The sequence below is a fragment of the Colossoma macropomum genome, unplaced genomic scaffold, assembly GCF_904425465.1.
Source record: "Colossoma macropomum unplaced genomic scaffold, Colossoma_macropomum, whole genome shotgun sequence".
Lineage (NCBI taxonomy): Eukaryota > Metazoa > Chordata > Actinopteri > Characiformes > Serrasalmidae > Colossoma > Colossoma macropomum.
This window is the reverse complement of record NW_023494793.1, coordinates 44,269,790-44,287,804: the sequence shown is the minus strand read 5'-3', so window position 1 is coordinate 44,287,804 and position 18,015 is coordinate 44,269,790. Positions and strand designations below refer to the sequence as shown.

The 18,015-nt window shown below is 40.6% G+C and overlaps 1 protein-coding gene across 1 annotated transcript in view; it reads right to left on the bottom strand.

The window, feature by feature from the left end:
• Positions 1–18,015, bottom strand: part of LOC118813990 (guanylate-binding protein 1-like) — a 36,597-nt gene that overhangs the window by 2,359 nt on the left and 16,223 nt on the right. Inside the window, exons 4-12 of the mRNA XM_036579650.1 lie at positions 16,584–16,790; positions 16,137–16,264; positions 14,578–14,687; positions 12,392–12,594; positions 8,763–9,011; positions 2,301–2,581; positions 1,959–2,171; positions 1,539–1,641; positions 1,256–1,449 (exon numbers count right to left, since the gene is read on the bottom strand). Of these exons, the coding sequence (XP_036435543.1) occupies positions 1,256–1,449; positions 1,539–1,641; positions 1,959–2,171; positions 2,301–2,581; positions 8,763–9,011; positions 12,392–12,594; positions 14,578–14,687; positions 16,137–16,264; positions 16,584–16,785 (1,683 nt within the window). The 5' untranslated portion in view covers positions 16,786–16,790. The remainder of the gene's footprint in view (positions 1–1,255; positions 1,450–1,538; positions 1,642–1,958; positions 2,172–2,300; positions 2,582–8,762; positions 9,012–12,391; positions 12,595–14,577; positions 14,688–16,136; positions 16,265–16,583; positions 16,791–18,015) is intronic.

Here is an 18,015-nt window from a genome sequence, read left to right as displayed (position 1 = left end):
CTGGTGTGGTGCTAAATAACTGAAAGGTAATAAAAGTTCGCAACAGTTGCTAATTATTAACAGAAGGGCAACTCCAGGTAGTCTATCAACAGATGAGTAGTAATGAGTAGTAAGTGACCCGGTCACTGCTTCCAACCAGTTTGAATGAAGGTTCTAGGCTAACACAAGAAAGTGTTAATGCTGAGGAGCCCTGTGGAGGTCATCACAGATGTTAAGCTGGAGCTGCTGCCAGGCTGGCCAACATAGTGGTTGTATTGCAGTGGTGTAGGAGTGTGGAGGAGAATTCATCCCAAATGGAAAGGCAATTACAACAGTGGAAAAACATGAAATGCAATGCACACATGACAATACTTTTCCATGATGACATGCAGAATACGTGTCAAAATGAAAAACAAGCCCTTTACACACGTTTTCACGACGCTTGACCTCTGAAAAACAATGCATTAGGATTTGCGTTTTAAAATAAATGCTGAATTCATGTCAGAATTGAAGACAATCCACCTTGAGATATAATAAAAGCACGGCTACACTGTTTTCCACCGTGCAGCACTTCAAACAACATTAAATCAGTGTAACGAATCCTTTACTTTTCATTTTGGCACATGCCAGTGTTTAAATCTCATGTACACTGCATTTCACTGTTTGGGTTGCATTTCAATGAGGCAAATACATTTGAACTACAAAAAAGAGGTGAAAACAGTGTAGTAGAGTTTCTTTTTTTCATTTTAGCTCATATTCTGTGTGCCATCTGTGAAACAGTAATGGCAAGTGTGCACTGCATTTCACTGTTTTCACTGTTATGACTGCATTTCAATGAGGAAAATCTGTTTAAAGCACAGTAGAAAGCAGTATAGCCATGCCTTCACTACATGGTGGATCATATTCAGTTCTGACACAAAGTCAGTATTTTGTTTGTAAAATGCAAATACTTCCATTGTAATGGAGGGTTTATTTCCATTTTGGAACGTATTATGGAACAATAATATCATGTGTGCATTTCACGTTTTTCCACTGTAGTGACTACCTTTCCATTTGGCATGAGTTCCTCTCCATAGAAAGACAACTGTAATAAAGGGCACTGTAATGATCCATGACTCCATTTTCCTCTTTGGCTGCTCTATGTGTTCTTCATGGCATTTATTCTGACCATAAACAATACTCAGTCACTAACCAGTCACTGCATGACAACAGTCTCTAAGCACTGCTTCCTTCCAGGGTCTTTTTCCTAGCATTGCATTTAACAGTAATACATTACCTGATCCAATGCGTGTTGTAGTCGCATGATCTCTTCCCTGGAACATGTCTTTTCTTCATCTATTTTCTCCTTTAGCTGCTTTATGTGTTCATCATGGGATTTCTTCTGCTCACGAAACAGCTCTTCCTGCATTTTTTTCTGTTCCTCTAGTTGTCTGTTCTTCTGCTCCAAAGCCTCTTTCTCACGTCTTTTCTCTAAACACGAACAGACATGGGGAGGTTTCAACAATACAACACAAGAAATTAGCCTCTTAAATTTCTCTGTTATTATCACTGTAATTTACCCTCCATCTTCCGCTCAGCTTCACTGAGGGAGCGGTCAGCTGCAAGAATGTTCTGTCCAACCTTATTCTTCTCAGTCAGATAATTTGTCAAGACTTCTTCAAGCTAAGAAGAGACATTCAAAGAATACGAGTGTAAAAATGAGACAGTTCAGAGGTTTTGCTAGGGTTTGAATCAAGATAAGCTTAGTTGGGTAATTCATGCCCAGGAAGTAAAAATCCTACCCTGGATTTTGTTCCAGCTGCCTTAAGCTTCTGGTTTGAGGTAACCAGAGAAATCAGACAGTTGGAACAAAATTCTGAAGAGGTTTTTAATGTTCTAGATCTGGACTGTCCACTTCTGGAAATGAGGCATTCAAACTTTGAGTGTTTCTGTTGTTAATGTTATAAATAGAATACGTTAGTGGTAAAATGACAACTCACCATAGGTCCGTGGCCTTTCTCTGACCTGTACTGCTTGATTGCTTTGTCCAGGTCACTGCAGTACTCTGTGTAGCCTCCAGGCTGCATGTAAGTATCTTCCTTCACTGCCTCCTCCAAAGAACCAAACACTCGAGAGATGATGGACCTGCACGCCTTACGAGATTCTTCCATATTCTGTTTAACAAGTTCCTCATATTCCTTGCTAAGGCGTTTCTGGAGATTAAGAAATGAAAGTGATGCTTGCATTAATTTTAATAGGCATTACTCTCCTCTCCTACAACATTAATCTCTTCAGCTTTCAGTTGTATCAAACAAAATGATTTTATGCTAAAGCTACTTTACCACAAGCTCGTTCTGGTATTCCTGGTTCTGATCGTTGAAGGAGCCTTTGATGAAGATACTGATAGCCTCTTTCTCTACACCTGCATGGATGTCAGAAAGCTCCTGCTGAGTCTCCGTGGGGAACTGGACCTTTTTGGTCATCTCACAGTGGTAGAACTCCACAGCTTCTGTGATGGCACGACTGTTATGAATCTGAGCCAAAGATTCCACAGCGTTGTCCAGAGACGGGACCTGACCACTGCTGATTGCCTCGACATACGTCTGTGCCAGAGTGGCCAACACTGAAATGTTTTTTAAAAAATTAAATGATATTTAATTTTTTCCATTTTCATTTCATTTTGTCCCTAATACTTTATTTTAAATAGAAACTTTCTTACAGACACAACCATTTTTATACACGTATGTTCCAGGTCTCAAAATTCTAGATCTGTCTTATATATCAGTCTCAAATTACATTAAGGCATAGTTCAAATATATACCCATAAAGATATTTGTTTCACTTCATTTAAGTTCAATACATATGTTCAGCACATTGTTCTCTACCAAGCTCATGACTAAGCGCAGTTTAGTGCTGGAGGGCATGAAATACTACTGGATATACTGATAGCTAAGCACAGACAACTAGTCACTCTCAAGGTGGCACAGCAGGGGTGGAAAGAGTACTGAAAATCCTTTCACACAAAGCCCTCCAGCTTTGGAATAATCTTCCAGTCGGTGTTCGGGACTCAGACACAGCCTCAGTCTTTAAGTCTAGGCTAAAACCCACTTGTTTAGTGGAGCCTTTGGTAATTAGTGTTTCCTGTTAGATAAAAGGTGCAGATCTGGGGTTTATGGTCATAGAGTATTATGGTAAACTGGGAGTGTTGGTGCTGTCGTCCCGCTGCCTCACGCGTTCACTCAGGTTTGTTGACGGTGGAGCGGAGGGGCTCCGACATCTCAGGGAGCCTCATGACTCTGTTACCTTCTCTCTCCCTTTTACTGAGGCTGTAATAGCTTTACCTGCCGGAGTCTCTGCTGCTCTCTGTTAGCACTGTTAACTGTAATCAGTCTGTATTAACAGAACTGTCTGTGTGGCTTTCCTGAGCTGAATAACTGCCCATCCTATGCAGTCTGACTCTCTACATCTGCCTTGATTGGGTGCCCACTGCTCCCCAGCCTTCTGGACAAGTTTGACCATTATGGACCTCCCTGCTGTCCAACATTGTGCAGAAATCATCACCTGCATGAACTGACCCTCCTGATGATACTGCTGCATGCACATCAACTCAAACTGTGTAATCACAGATTTACTTTCCCTGCCTCACAATACTGAGACTTTTTCATTTTCACAGTAACAGGTCACCTTCTAACAGTACAGTCACTGGTTTTCCCTGGTAACAGTGACTGATTTTCATAGATCTATTTTTACTGTTTGCACTGAAGTCCCTATAGTTATTGAATAATAAGCCTTAGTATGCAATAAGCCTGAGATTTTAAGGGGTTAATTAAGTGTGGTCCAGAGAAGGATGGGTTCCGCTTTTGGTTCTTGGTTCCTCTCATGGTCTCTTCTTCTTACTCTTAGGGAGTTTTTCCTTGCCGCTGTTGTCCTTAGTGACACTCATGGGGGCTCAGACCCAGATTTTTTTTCCGTAAAGCTGCTTTGTGAAAATGCCTGTTATAAAAAGCGCTATTTAAATAAATCTGACTTGACTTAACTACTTAAGTAAAAGTACTATTACTGTAGTGATAATTTACTTGAGTACAAGCAAAAATAAATTTGTAAAGGAAATTACGCAAGTTAGAGTAAATAAGTTGTTTATTGAAAAATCAAGTAATCTAGTTACCTTTTGTATTTCTGCAATCACAACCTGAAAATATTTCTAAGTGGACTCACCTACATCATTGGAAATAATCGGTACAAACAAAACTAAAGCCAAACTTGATATTACAAAAGACTAGCCTGCTGCAAGGATCAATCCTAGGGAAATAAATAATATTTCCTGAAGAATTAATAAAGGCCAGCCTGAGCTAATGGGGCCAGATATTAAGGGAACTCAAAACACTCTCATATACCAGAAACTGAATGTAACCCTGAAGTGGACTCGAACTGCAGAACTGAGGTTTAGGACACCGCCATACTTTTGGATGAGCTAAAGGGAAGGATAGAGAGTAAGTGGATAGTATGCCTGAAAACAGGTGTGAAAAGCAAAATGCAATTTTTTTTAAACAACAGAGTGTCAATGAAGATGACCCTAGAGAGCCGAAAAGAAACATAAAGCTTTCTTTTCACAGTTTTATGTTTCTTTAATATTTCTTTCCTTTGTAAAGGACACAAAGCAGAGCCCCAAGAAACAACCAGGAACGGGCTGCAAGAGAAACCCTGGGAGGAACACTTGAGGGGTGTGATTTGGCACAAATTGGGAAAGAAGAGAAGGGAGACCCAGGAGTAAACCCGAGGGGCTTTACCAAATTATTGGCTTAGGCTTGTGTAGTACTCTGAAAAGAGAACCTAGAACTGAGCACAGAGCTGTGAAAAAAAATCTGGCCACCGGAGGTCTCTCCTGGATTGCCATGTGGTTAATAAACCTGCACATGGATGCCTCACAACTTTCGGAATCTGCTTTGTTACAAGTCTCTGTTGTGGTTTTATCTGCAAGGTGATATCCAGGAGAAATTGTATTTTTGTCTCAAATGACTGGTTATTTGTGTGAGGTGATATCTGTTTTTTTTCTGTGTGTAATGTGCATGCAACCAAAGAACTTCATACCCACCATCCACAGTCTAATTACTGTTCAGGCCAGTAAGTCTCAAAAAAAGAAAGTGGAGAACAAATCTGAGAGTGATAGAACTATTGTCCTAAATTTATGGTGTATCTATAATAGACTAGATTCACATCCATATCCGTATCACTTGTAAAACTCACCTTTTAGAGACTGGAGTGTCAAGAGGTTTGGCAAGTTAAATTTGTTTTATAAACTAAATTGATGCTCTAGTATGTTCCAGAAATTTACTACAGATTATCTATGCTATCATGTAGCAAAACTAGAACCTAGCCCTATCATGTGAAATTTAATGTTTTTTTTTTTTTACACTTTGTTTATACAAATATAAACTTGTATTTATAAATTATAACTAGTCCCCACGTGAGGATTGAATCAGTGATCCTCATGTTGGAAAACCTCCAATTTAGGGGACAACCCACCCACGAAGCACAAAGGCTGACTCACATGCAGAGGAGTGGAGGCATGAGAGCACAAGAAAAAGAAAGAAATAAGGACACATCCAGTGAGGCCTGAACTATCTTGAAATGTGGTGGCAAGCATGTTACCATCGTGCCACCGCAACATCAAGGGTTGATAATAAAAAAAGGGGGGAAGGAGAAGGCAAAACAAAGGAAACACCAGAGCAGCGTCTTCTAACAAAAGAGGATTTTAGAAAACTGCAGGGAAGGTAACCAATAGAAAGGGCAGGAGAGGCCTTCTCTTTTTTTTTAATACTTATGCTGATGGTTTAGACTCGAGATTATTAGTTGGCAAGGAGATGTGCACACGGCAGCGTGAACTCAGGACTGAGCAGGGAGCCATGTGTGAGCTCTCCTTAAACTGACTGAGCACAGCTGATCATGATCAGCCCTAATCAGCTAGCTTCTACTCTTCATCTCCCTCTGGTGGCTGGTGGCAGCCAAGCAGGAGCCCAAGATATTACAGCACTCCTCCTTTAGAAATGGCTCCCAATATTTCCAAACCTGCAGTGTTGTCCCTCATGAATACCCAGATGAGCTCAGGGTCCAGAATGTGCCGATCTGGGGCCCAGAAGCACTCCTCTGACTCATATCCCTCCCAGTCCACCAAGTACTGGGTACCCCCTCAGACCTGATGGGAGTCCAACAGCCACCAGATTGTCAAAGCTAGGGACGCAATCAGACATTGAGGTAGGAGAGGCTGGGGTAGGAGCAAGGGGCTGCAGAGGATCAGTTTGAGCCCTGAGACATGGAACATCAGATTTATGTGCATCAAGCAGGGGAGGAGAAGCTGGTAGGCCACCGGGATTACCTGCCGTATTACACCTTGAAGGGTCCCATGTACTGCAGAGTATGCTTATGGGACTCAACCCTGAAGGGAAAGTCTTTCGTGGCAAGCCAGACTTGCTGCCCCAGCCAAAACAAGGGTCCCAGGCATTGCTTGCTGTCGGCAGCTTGTTTTTGCGAGGCTGAGACTTTCTGCAGTGCAGCATGGGCCTTTTGCCACACTCGTCAGCATCGCTGCACCAGCAGACGGGCTTCGGGGACTTCAACCTCCACCTCCCACTTGGGGAACATGGGTGGAGGATACACAAGCTGGGAGACATCACCAGCAAGGAATGCCATAGGGTGTTCTGGGCGTACTCCACCCAAAACAGGTGCTCAGACCATGTAGATGGTCTAGAGGAGGCTAGACACCTAGGTCCTGATTAGCCCTCTCAGTCTGCCCATTAGACTGAGGGTGGAAACCTGAGGAAAGGCTCACTGAAGCCCTCAGCATTTGGCAAAAATCCTACCAGAACCGACTGATGTGGTAATTGAATGTGAATCTCTGTTCATCAGTCGGTTCTGGTAGGATTTTTGCCAAATGCTGAGGGCTTCAGTGAATCAGGGAATCTATGGACCCTTACCACATGCTGTAACAGAAGCAAAGCTGCCTCCTTGACTGACAGTAATCCAGATACTGCAAGAAATTTGCAGGCCTGGAAAACCAGTCGACCACATCCAAATTACCGTGTTGCCCTATGACACGAGCAAAACAATGATGAAATCCAAGCAGATGTGGGATCAGAGTCAAAATAGTTTGGGACAAGGATGGTGCAAGCCTGCCGTTTGTGTTCTAGGCTCCTTGTTCTGTGTGCAAACCTGGAAGGCCACTACATAGACACATACATCCCCCTCCATCCTAGGCCACCAGAAGTGTCTCTGTAGGAACTCGAGTGTGTGAGTTGCCCCCAGATGGCAAGTAAAAGAGGGTGTGTACCCCACTGAAGAAATTTTAGACGGAGGATGGAACGACTGCCAATCTGCCACCCCCCCCACCCCGGATCTGGATCGGTCCAAACTGCCCCCTGGATGTCAGTCTCCAACCCCCAGCACAACGAGGCAATGAACCTTGTTCAATGAGGCTTGTTGAATGTAGGCCAAGTTTTTTGTGATCCGTCCAGTCCAGGAAGAAATGCTCTGCACCCTTCAGCCAGTGCCTATGCTTGTCCAGTGCCAGCTTCACAGCTAGCGAAAACTAGCAAAGCCCAGAAAACCTTTAGATACCACAAACCCAAAAAAAGATGACCGACTGAGCATGAAAAAGTGATTTCTTCAGCCTCACATAGAGGTGATTGTCAAGCAGAACCTGGAGAACCTGGCGAACATGAACCATGTGTTCGTCGACTGAATGGCTGTAAATAAGAATGTCATCGAAATTGACAAACATATAGTGTTTCAGAGCCTCATGCAGGACCTCACTAATAAAGTACTGGAAGACCAGGGAGGCAGTCATGAGGTACTTGTAATGCCCAGATGGTGTTATAAATGCGGTCTACTGAATGGCACCATTTCCACACCCTATTGAGGTTATAGGCACTGCGCAGATCCAGCTTAGTAAAAACTGAGGCCTGCTGCAGTGCCTGGGCGCCTGAATGCTAAGGTCATTAATGGCAAGGGGTAGTGGTTTTTGAGGGTAATTTTATTGAGGTAAACAATGCAGGGTCTAAGACCACCGTCCTTTTTTACCCACAAAGAAAAACCTGGCCCCTGCAGGTGAGGTGGATGGCCGCATGAAGCCCAGGGTTAATGTCTCCTTGAAATAGTCCACTATGGCTGATCAAACATGGCCAGAAAGAGAAAACAGCCTCTCTTGGGAAGGGTAGTTCCAGGGAAGAGGTTTATGGCACAGTCATAAGACCTGTGAGGAAGCAGAACTTGGGTTTTGAGTTTACTAAAGACCTCCAATAGATCATGGTAGTCAGCCAGGACCCAGAATAGGTCAGAACTGACAGATATACTGACTGTTCTGACTGATATACCCATGATCTGATTGGAAGCCACGGTGGGTCCTTCAATGGGTGTGCTGGCCTATCTAGGCCGGTGAATGGCAGTGATGGGTATGGGGTCTTCCATATCTGCTGAATCTAGGAATATATTACATTTTATGGTTCTGTCAAAAAAAAAGAAAGTGCTAAACAAAAGTATGCAAAGGTGAGAGTGTCTCTGTGTGGGTCTTATTTGAGAGTATTTACATCCAAATCGGGTGAACAGTGTAGGAATAACAACCATTTTCATACATAGCTCCCCATTTGTGTCAGTTTGTGTAATATGGAGCAGTGCTACAGTATTTGATCAGGATCTGGACCCAGATTGCTTTAAAGCTGTTTTGAGACAACTGTAGATGTTCTACAAAATCAGTTATACAAAAATAATGTAATTATTTGAATTGAAGGTGTATTTAATGTCACACTACTTACTTCTGCCAGTCACTCCCCGGCCTCCTCTCATGGTTTTGGATCTTGAGTTGGTATAGATGTATTTGCAGAAGGCCTTTGACTGCTCCACAAAAGACTCATCCAAGTCATCATCCGTCAGCTCTTCTATCTGCTTCATCTTCTTAGTGTTGCCTGGCCGCTCAAACACAAAGCATTTGCGGACAGCAAAAAAGTCCCGCAGGCTTCTCCTTGTCTTGTTGTAATTTACAACATTTGGTGTCGCAGCATCACCTTTAAATTGAGAAATACAAAAAGTAGAGAAAAAGAACGGTAAACAGAAAACCAGTGACATCATTTCAGTCAACTTCGCCAAATAATTCTGTCACATACAAAAACCATCATTGTGGAACATCATGAATCCTGTAGTTTGCCTCCCAAACTTTGGTTTGATGATGACAGGAATGGTGAAAAAGAAAGGGTGCGCTAACAGGCCCAGACATCCCGTCAGGAGCACAGAGAGATTACCTGGTGGCCTGGCCTGTCAGTTGGCCTGGAGAATCAAGCAATGCGAAGATCACCTAAACTAGAGTCTGGCACACAAACTCCCTCCCCTGCCTCTCTGCCCCACTATGATTATGCAACTGGTCTAAATGACCTTTGCATAATAAACAGCTCAGATCAGATCAGAGACATGCAGATAGTACTAGTAGTGCTTGCTGGTTAATGAAAATGTACCTGTCAGCAAGGAGGCAATAGGTCAGTCAGAAAAAAATCCACCTGCACTGGAAAAAAATGGTCTCTTGTCAAGTTGATAAATCTAATATTTTCCTGTTGAGATTGTTGTAAGCCTAATTTAAGATTATTTAGCTTATTTCTAGACATTTTTTACTTGTTCTAAGTCATTTTATTAAGTAAAATTATCTCATTGTGTTGCCAGATAATTGTGCTTTTGTAAGAAATGAGCTTGAAACCAGCAAAATTATCTGGCAGCACAGTGAGATAATTTTACTGAATAAAATGACCAAAACAAGTAAATTCTAGAAATAAGCTAGATAACCTGATATTAAGTGCACAACCGCCTCAAAATGGGAAATATTAGCTACATCGACTAGATTTAAGATCATTTCACTTGAGACCATTTTTTGCAGTGTGTACTCAAATGAGTACTCTGACGTATGGCTAGCTGCTACTGTATGAATCAACTACCAGTAAAGATGACCTTTGTTTTTGAATTTCGGACTTTGTCTAGCAAACAGATTCATCTGAATGTTCTTTGTTTGCTTACAAAAATAGACCTGTTTGTGTTTCCTAGCGTAGCCATGTCATTACAGCTGATTTTGCCTAAACTGTAACCCAAAACCATCATGTGTAATCCTTAATCCTCTGCACACTTACATTTGTGGTATCTGCGCAGCCTTCTTAGAATTGTACTGAGCTTTAACTCTCCAAGTATTCAAAATATTGTATAGATTAGGTGTTATTTACACGTCTAAAGAGTAAGTGTTTCCTCAAAACTTCTATGAAATTATAAGCAATTATTCTAAGAGCACTTTGCCTTTAATAAGCTAATTTTAATAACACAATGCCTTTGATTCTGAGTTCCTTTTCATGTTTTTATTTTGCTTTTATGTGCTTTGTATGTCTTTATTATTATAATAATAACAGCAATAATAATAATTATAACAATTATAATAATAAATAATAATTGTAATAATAATAATAATAATAATAATAAATCATACTAATTATATAAATATATAACTTTAAATAGTATATAATAATAATAATAATAATAATAATTATTATTATTATTATTGTTATTTTATTTTTTTAAAGCTATTGTCACATTATTTTCATGTTTTTGTTTTGTCTTTACTTTTTCCTTTGATGTTCCTTTTGTTTTTCCTCATGTAAAAAACATTAAAGGCACAGAAGACACAGGAGACATTGTGAACAGAAGCATAAATGCAGTAGGTGTGATGGAGTCTTAGCTAGGCTAATAGCTAAACCCTCCAGGCCATATCCTCGCTATTATTAGCCGTTTGCTCACTTGACAACAAAGTAGACTTGCTCAAATTAAGAATGACTGCAGTGAACATGAGATGAAGGAGTACTGTGTTTTAATTCTGTCTGAAGTGTGGCTTCACAGCAACATCCTCGATGCAGCAGTTCAGCTGGATGGACTAACCTGCTGGACAGAAATCTATCATCTGGGAAAAGCAGAGGAGATAGACTGCGTGTCTATGTGAACAAAGGGTGGTATATAAACACTTCTGTCATTTCTAGCCACTGTTGCTGTCCCCAGCAACACAAGTGCTGGCCCCATTATTTACTGAGAGAACTTTCTATCATCTTCATCCCAGGAATCATCATTGTGCCGAGTCCCATTGCTCAGGACTTGTGAGGTGTCGTGCCCCAAGCGATCCCTATAACTCAGGGACAGTGAATTTTGTCTCAAACATTTACACTTCTTAATAATTATTTTATTTCAGGTCCTCAGAAAAGACTTCAGATGCTGGATTTGGCTCTAGGCTAATAACTAAGCTATTTGTAGTCAAGAGGTAGCAAACCTGAAGTCTAATTAATGAAATGAGACTGGATGTGTGGGTTAGACCTTCTCTGATGCAAAACACTCAAACATTTGAACTTGCTATTCACAAGAAGCATCTGCTGATGAGAACCATGACTCGCAAATAAGAGGTCTCAGAGAACCCATGATCAATAATCATTGATTTGCATAAAGCTGGAAAGGGTTACAAAGAAATCTCAAAGACTGATTCATCAGTCTACAGTTAGACAAACTGCCTATATATAAAGATGATTTACTAGTGGGAACCCAGCCAAGATGCTGTGGAATGACCTCAAAAGAGCCGTTCACACCACACATCTGAAGACTATGGCTGAGCCGAAGCAGTTCTGTAAGGAATAATGGTCCAATATTGTACAGGTCTGATCTTTAGCTACCGAAGGTGCTTGCTTGAGGTTATTGCTACCAAAGGAGGTTCGACCAGAGAGTTCACTTACTTTTTCCACCAGCACTGTGGATATTCAATTGGTGTGCATATTAAAGACATGAAAGATTATAATTATTTTTGTATTATTAGCTTAAGCACATTGCATTTGTCTATAATTGTGACTTACATGAAAAACAGTTCACATTTTATGATCAATTAACAAAGAAAACTAGGTAATTCCAGAGGGTTTACATTCTCTTTTTTGCCACTGTACCTCAAGTCAAGTCAAAGTTTATTTATATAGGGCTTTTTACAACAGGTGTTGTCACAAAGCAGCTTTACAGAAAAATTGGGGTCCAAGCCCCCATGAGCGTCGCCAGTGGCAACAGTGGCAGGAAAAACTCCCTAAGAGCAAGAGGAAGAAACCTTGAGAGGAACCAAGACTCTGTACCTGTATCAATGAGAATGCATGATAATATGGATTTTGCCACAAAATCCAAAACAATGACCCCAAACATGGTGAAAAACAAACAACCTTGCACCCAAGACAATTTACCCACACATTTGAAAAGCTTTAATAACTCCTAAATAAGCATTAGACCCAGTAACAGCACTGAGCACGCTAGAGTTGTTTGCTTTCAAGTTGACTTTGTAAATATCCACCTAATGTACTCTAATGTACTGTATTTGACTGAATGAGTCTGTGTGCTTCCTCACCCTGCTTCAGCATCAGCGCATTCTCCAGGTATTCATCAGCTGTGATCTCTTTTCCATCCAGCACCAGGTCCAGGGTGAAGTCTCGCACAGTCCACACAAAGGATGGGAAAACACGCATGAGCTCCATGGCTTTGCTGCACGCTTCTTTACCATCTCCTGTCCTAGATTTCACATCTATGTGCTCCGTCAGTTTTGTGACATATCTGCACACAGTACTTTTCAGGAAAATAACAGAGCAACTGTGCAAAAAGCAAAAGTTGTTTGTAGGTGTGTTAGGGGGTTATTTATGCTAGGGGGGTTATGATATTAATTTATGTATCTATAAAGACAACCTATCGATTTCATGACTGTTGTTAATACTTGTCCATGAAACACACAGGTAGAATTAATACATTTTTTCTGATATCCAGATCCCCAGATTTCACTTCATTTGCACACATTAGTGAGCTACACGGTAATCTGTGATGTGGACCTATTTGTTATGTACAACTCCATTTCCAAAAATGTTGGGACGCTGTGCAGAATGTAAATAAAAATAGAATGCAATGATATGCAAATCATGTGAACCATATTTTAAAAAAAAATACAAAGACAACATATCAAATGTTTTTTATTGTTTTTTTTAAAAAATATATGCCCATTTCAAATTTTATGCTGACAACACGTTCCAAAAAAGTTGGGACGGGGGCCTGTTTACCACTGTTTTTCATCACCTCTTCTTTAACAACACTCTGTAAGCGTTTGGGAACTGAGGAGACACTGCTGTAGTTTAGAAAGTGAAATGTTTTCCTGTTCTTGTTTGATACAGGATTTCAGCTGCTCATCAGTTCGGGGTCTCCTTTGTCGTATTTTCCATTTCGTAATGCGCCAAATGTTTTCAGTGGTGACAGATCTGGACTGCAGGCAGGTCAGTTTAGCACCCAGACTCTTTTAATACAGAGCAATGCTGTTGTAATACATGCAGACATGGTTTTACATTGTCTTGCTGAAATAGTCAAGGCCTTCCCTGAAAAAGACGTCGTCTGGATGGCAGCAAAAAATGTTGCCAAAACATGTATATATCATTCAGCATTAATGGTGCCTTCACAGATGAGCACGTCACCCATGCCATGTGCACTAATGCCCCCTACACCATCATGAATACTGGCTTTTGAACTGTGCACTGATAACAAGCTGAGTGGTCTTTAGCCCGGAGGACACAGCGTCCATGATTTCCAAAAAGAATTTCAAATGTTGATTCGTCAGACCACAGGACACTTTTCCGCTTCAACTCAGTCCATTTTAAATGAGCTCAGGCCCAGAGAAGGTGGCAGTGTTTCTGGATCCTGTTTATATATGGTTTCTTCTTTGTGTTTTAGAGTTTTAACTTGCATTTGTGGATGCAGTGATGAACTGTTTTCACAGACAGTGGTTTTCAGAAGTGTTTCTGAGCCCATGCTGAGGGCCCAAAGATCACAGCCAGCAAATACTTTTAATGATATTATGTACCGTAGATGATGAAACGCAAAAGTTCTTTGCTATTTTATGTTGAGAAACGTTATTCTTGAATTGTTGCACTATTTGATGGTGCAGTCTTTCACAGAGTGGTGAACCCCTCCTCATCTCTACTTCTGAAAGACTCCGCCTCTCTGAGATGCTCTTTTATACCCAATCATGTTACTGACCTGTTGCCAATTAACCACCAGGTGTTTTTTAAGCATTACACAACTTTACCAGCCTTTTGTTGCCCCCGTCCCAACTTTTTTGGAACAAGTTGCTGGTATCAAATTCTATACGGGCAAATATTTTTCAAAAAACAAAAAAAATTCTCAGTTTCAATATCTAATATGTTGTCTTTGTACTATTTTCAATTAAATATAGGGTTTAAATGATTTGCATATCATTGCATTTTGTTTTTAATTTACATTTTGCACAGCGTCCCAGCTTTTTGGGAAATGGGGTTGTATCTTAAATTGTGGAAATAAATAAAAAATAAAGAATGTGTGATGGAGTTTAAAGTTCAGAGCAAACTACAATATAACCCTTGTTTTTTTGTTGGTAAAACATGAAAACTTGGTGTCAGAAGGCTTTGTCATCCCCTCTGGTGCAAAGGTCTAAACTGTCTTAGATAAAATAATGAAAAATAATATAAATAACTTGTCATTTAAAAAAAAGCTCATCATCCCAGCCTTAGCATTTAAGGATACTGCAGCTTCTCCAGTGCTGTGTTATCTATTGTTCCTAAGCTGTTGTAGACCAGAGTGGTGCTGAGCAGAACAGCCAGACAGAAGATCCAAACGTCGTGTTTCTCATCACCCTGAAAAACAGTTTAGTCCTCATTATGATTAAAAAACTTCCCTTGAGTTTAAACTTTATTTGGATATTTTATTGCAGTGCCTTTAGTGGCCATGAGTGGGACTTATTTTCAGCCTCAGTTTTAGAAGTGTGACTGCATTTGAGTCGTTTTTTAAGCATATTTAGCTGTAAATTTCTGATTGTCAACACTATATAACCTCAGAGTCTGAGTCAGTCTGAGGACTGTTTGAGACACAAGGGCAAGTTTTATACCGAACACGCTGCTGTGAGGATTTAAATGGGCATTTAAATGGTCGTAAACGCAGGATCTGAACAGTGGTTTTCTGAGCTGGATAACTGACTGAATCGCAGCTAAAATTTTAGAAAGTCACTCTGGACACACAGGGAAGGCCTGATCAATGTGATGTGTGAATTGCGTTGCTGTTTTTAACTGTTTTGTTGCCATGTGAAGGCTAAAGCAGAGAGTTAACAGCAGGTTTTACAGTGATCTGGCTGTGTGTTTGTGCTGTATTTCTGGGTTGTGGGATGTTGGAGCTGGTTCCTCTCACTCTGCCTAGTGATGGCAGGCTCCTGGTGTGTAAATCATGTCACTGTTTTAACTCTTTGTTTATAATATAAAGGTTAAAAGCAGAGATGTGATATAACAGTAGTGAGTGGGTTTGGGTGATTTTGGATCCAGATCTCTGGCTGATGGATGGTCACAGGTGGATGAAATCACTCTGAATGGTGAGGCAGAGTCTGATGAGTGATCTGATTGTGAATCATGTCGCTGTTTTAACCCTTTGTTGGAATATGAAGGGCAGAAAGCAGAGATTTTCTGAACCAAATTACTCACTGATGCTGATGTCACAGTGAGTTATGGGTCTGCTGAATGTCCTGATGTCTGTAGCCTAAACCTTTCTGAAGTTATGAAGACTAGAAATTACCTATGGTTTTGCCTGCAAATTGCTAGGGTTGAGTATCTTTTGTCTTTTTCTTTCATAGTTTTCACGGAGCTGCCAGCTGTATCAGATTCAATCGATATTTGATACATTAATGTCTCAAGGCTGGTTTTAGCTTCTTATTCAGATGTACATGCCACCTTATATAGTGCAGCAGTTACACATACAGGCATCTAAATGTAACTACTACTTCATTTAAGGTGGAAAAGGAAATGAAAATAATAAGATAACTTCAGCTTCATCTAAACTATATCCACTTAACAAGACTCAGTTACAATCAGCAAACCAAGGCCATTTGAAGTGGGGGGTTTCATCCAACTCTCCCGACTCTCCCAATGACCCACTCTGGCACTGGCCACATGATGTCTTAGCTTCTAAGAGATTACACTAAAAATCTTAAAATAAATATTGGTTTCAACCACAGCATTAAAATCAAATGACGTGTATTTAGAACATGGTGTCATTTTAATTTTGTATTTTTTGTATGTATGGAGTGTTTCTGTCCACACCTTGTCCACATCTCCCAGTCCCTCAGTATCCAGCAGCACCAGTATGTGGTCTTCTTTTTCGGGGTGGGGCACACACCACATCCAGATGCCCTTGGTCTTAGACTCAATGGTGCTGCCCAGGGCAAAGCCTGAAAATTACAACAGATAAACATGGATAAATATGAAATGAAGTCTACCACCCTAAACTGTGCTTTCATCTCAACACATTGTGGAAGCAATTTTGTTCATTTAAATTTAGTCTAAAGAGTGTTTTTTGGTCAGTTTTGGAGAATAAAAAAAAAAAGATTGTTGATTTGGTCAAATTTAGACATCATGATTTTTAACATAAGTATTATATATATAACTGAGATAACATAAATGATAAGTAACAACAACAACAGCAGCAATAATTACAATAATAGCAAAAATTATCTTGTATTATCTGTTAACAACCAACTCTTCGCTTACCCTTTCGTTTCCCTGCCAGTCGGTTCATGAGGTAGGACTTCCCAGTGCGGTACGGTCCTGCCACGGCCACCACCACCACCGACTGAGTGATCTGGTCTAGAATATCTAGTGCCTCTTGACAAATGCGAAGGCCTCCATCCTCCGTGTTATGAATGAGACAAACTGGGCTGGGCATGTCAATTTTATTCTCTCTGAAAGACATGGTGCCTGGAACAGAAAATGTAAAGAAAGTGCATTAAAACTAAAATGCATCTAATCAATGCAAAGCCAGAACAAAATTGGAATCTTAAGTCACCTAGCTGAGTGAGTGTGAAGGCAGATTTTGATTATACACATATAGAACTGCTGTATAAAAGCAATAAAGCATTTGTATCACCTGCCCATCAAGTGTGCTAAAGCACTGGGGCAGCTATGGTGTAGTGGGTAAATTAGGGCAAACTGCATAACACATATTAACTACTAATCTTTATTATATTAATCTTTATTTAGAAAATAACTAAATTCTCTGAAGGGGAACATCCAAAACAAAGAAATCCAACAAATACAATACATTGTTACTGAATGCATTTAGTAACAGTTTAGGACAGTGTATTCAGTATTCAGACATCACTATTGTTTCAAACCCTGGCTAAACTCAACCCTCCACTTCTCCCGGAGCGGCAAGTTTCTTTTTCAGTGATAATAAAGATGAGGGGGGTGTACGCCCATGCATGGACTACAGGGGTCTAAATGAAGTGATCATGAAGTACTGTTATCCCCTTCCACTTGTGCCAGTTGCTTTGAAAAAATTTGAGCATTCACCAAACTATATCTCAGAATCGCCTACAGTTTGGTTAGAATATGCAAGAAGAATGAATGGAAGACTGCCTTTGTCACCAGCAGAGGGCACTGTGAGTACCAAGTTATGCCTTGTGTGCTCTATCGCCCCCTCTGTGTTTCAACCCTTCATTAACAAGGTACTATGTGATATGATAGAACAGTGGGTCTTGGTTTATATAGATAATATTTTGGTATACTCCTTGTCACTGGAAGAACATGTCAAACATGTTCACCTGGCACTCCAAAGACTCTTAGAAAATGTGAAAAGTCCCAGGTGTCCTTTCTGGGCTACCGTCAGGTGTAATATCCGCCCTTGACACCAGAGGTCAGTCTTACCTAGATTTCGTTCACCTGCAGCTCATCTATCTCCCTTTCTAAGGACCCACAGCTTCACATGCAAAGGATTGCCAGTTTGTCTGCATAGTAAGCCTTGTATCTCTGTGTTTCCTGGATTTATGGTTTACTTGGACATTAATCTGTACTTTTGGACTTTGCCTTCTGGACTCTCTTTGGTACTTTTGTGAGCTGTTTTCTGATTCTGCCTCTGGTTTTGTAGACTTTAATACTTGTGTGAGTTGAGTAAATGGGAAAATGGGTTCATAAATGTCTAGAG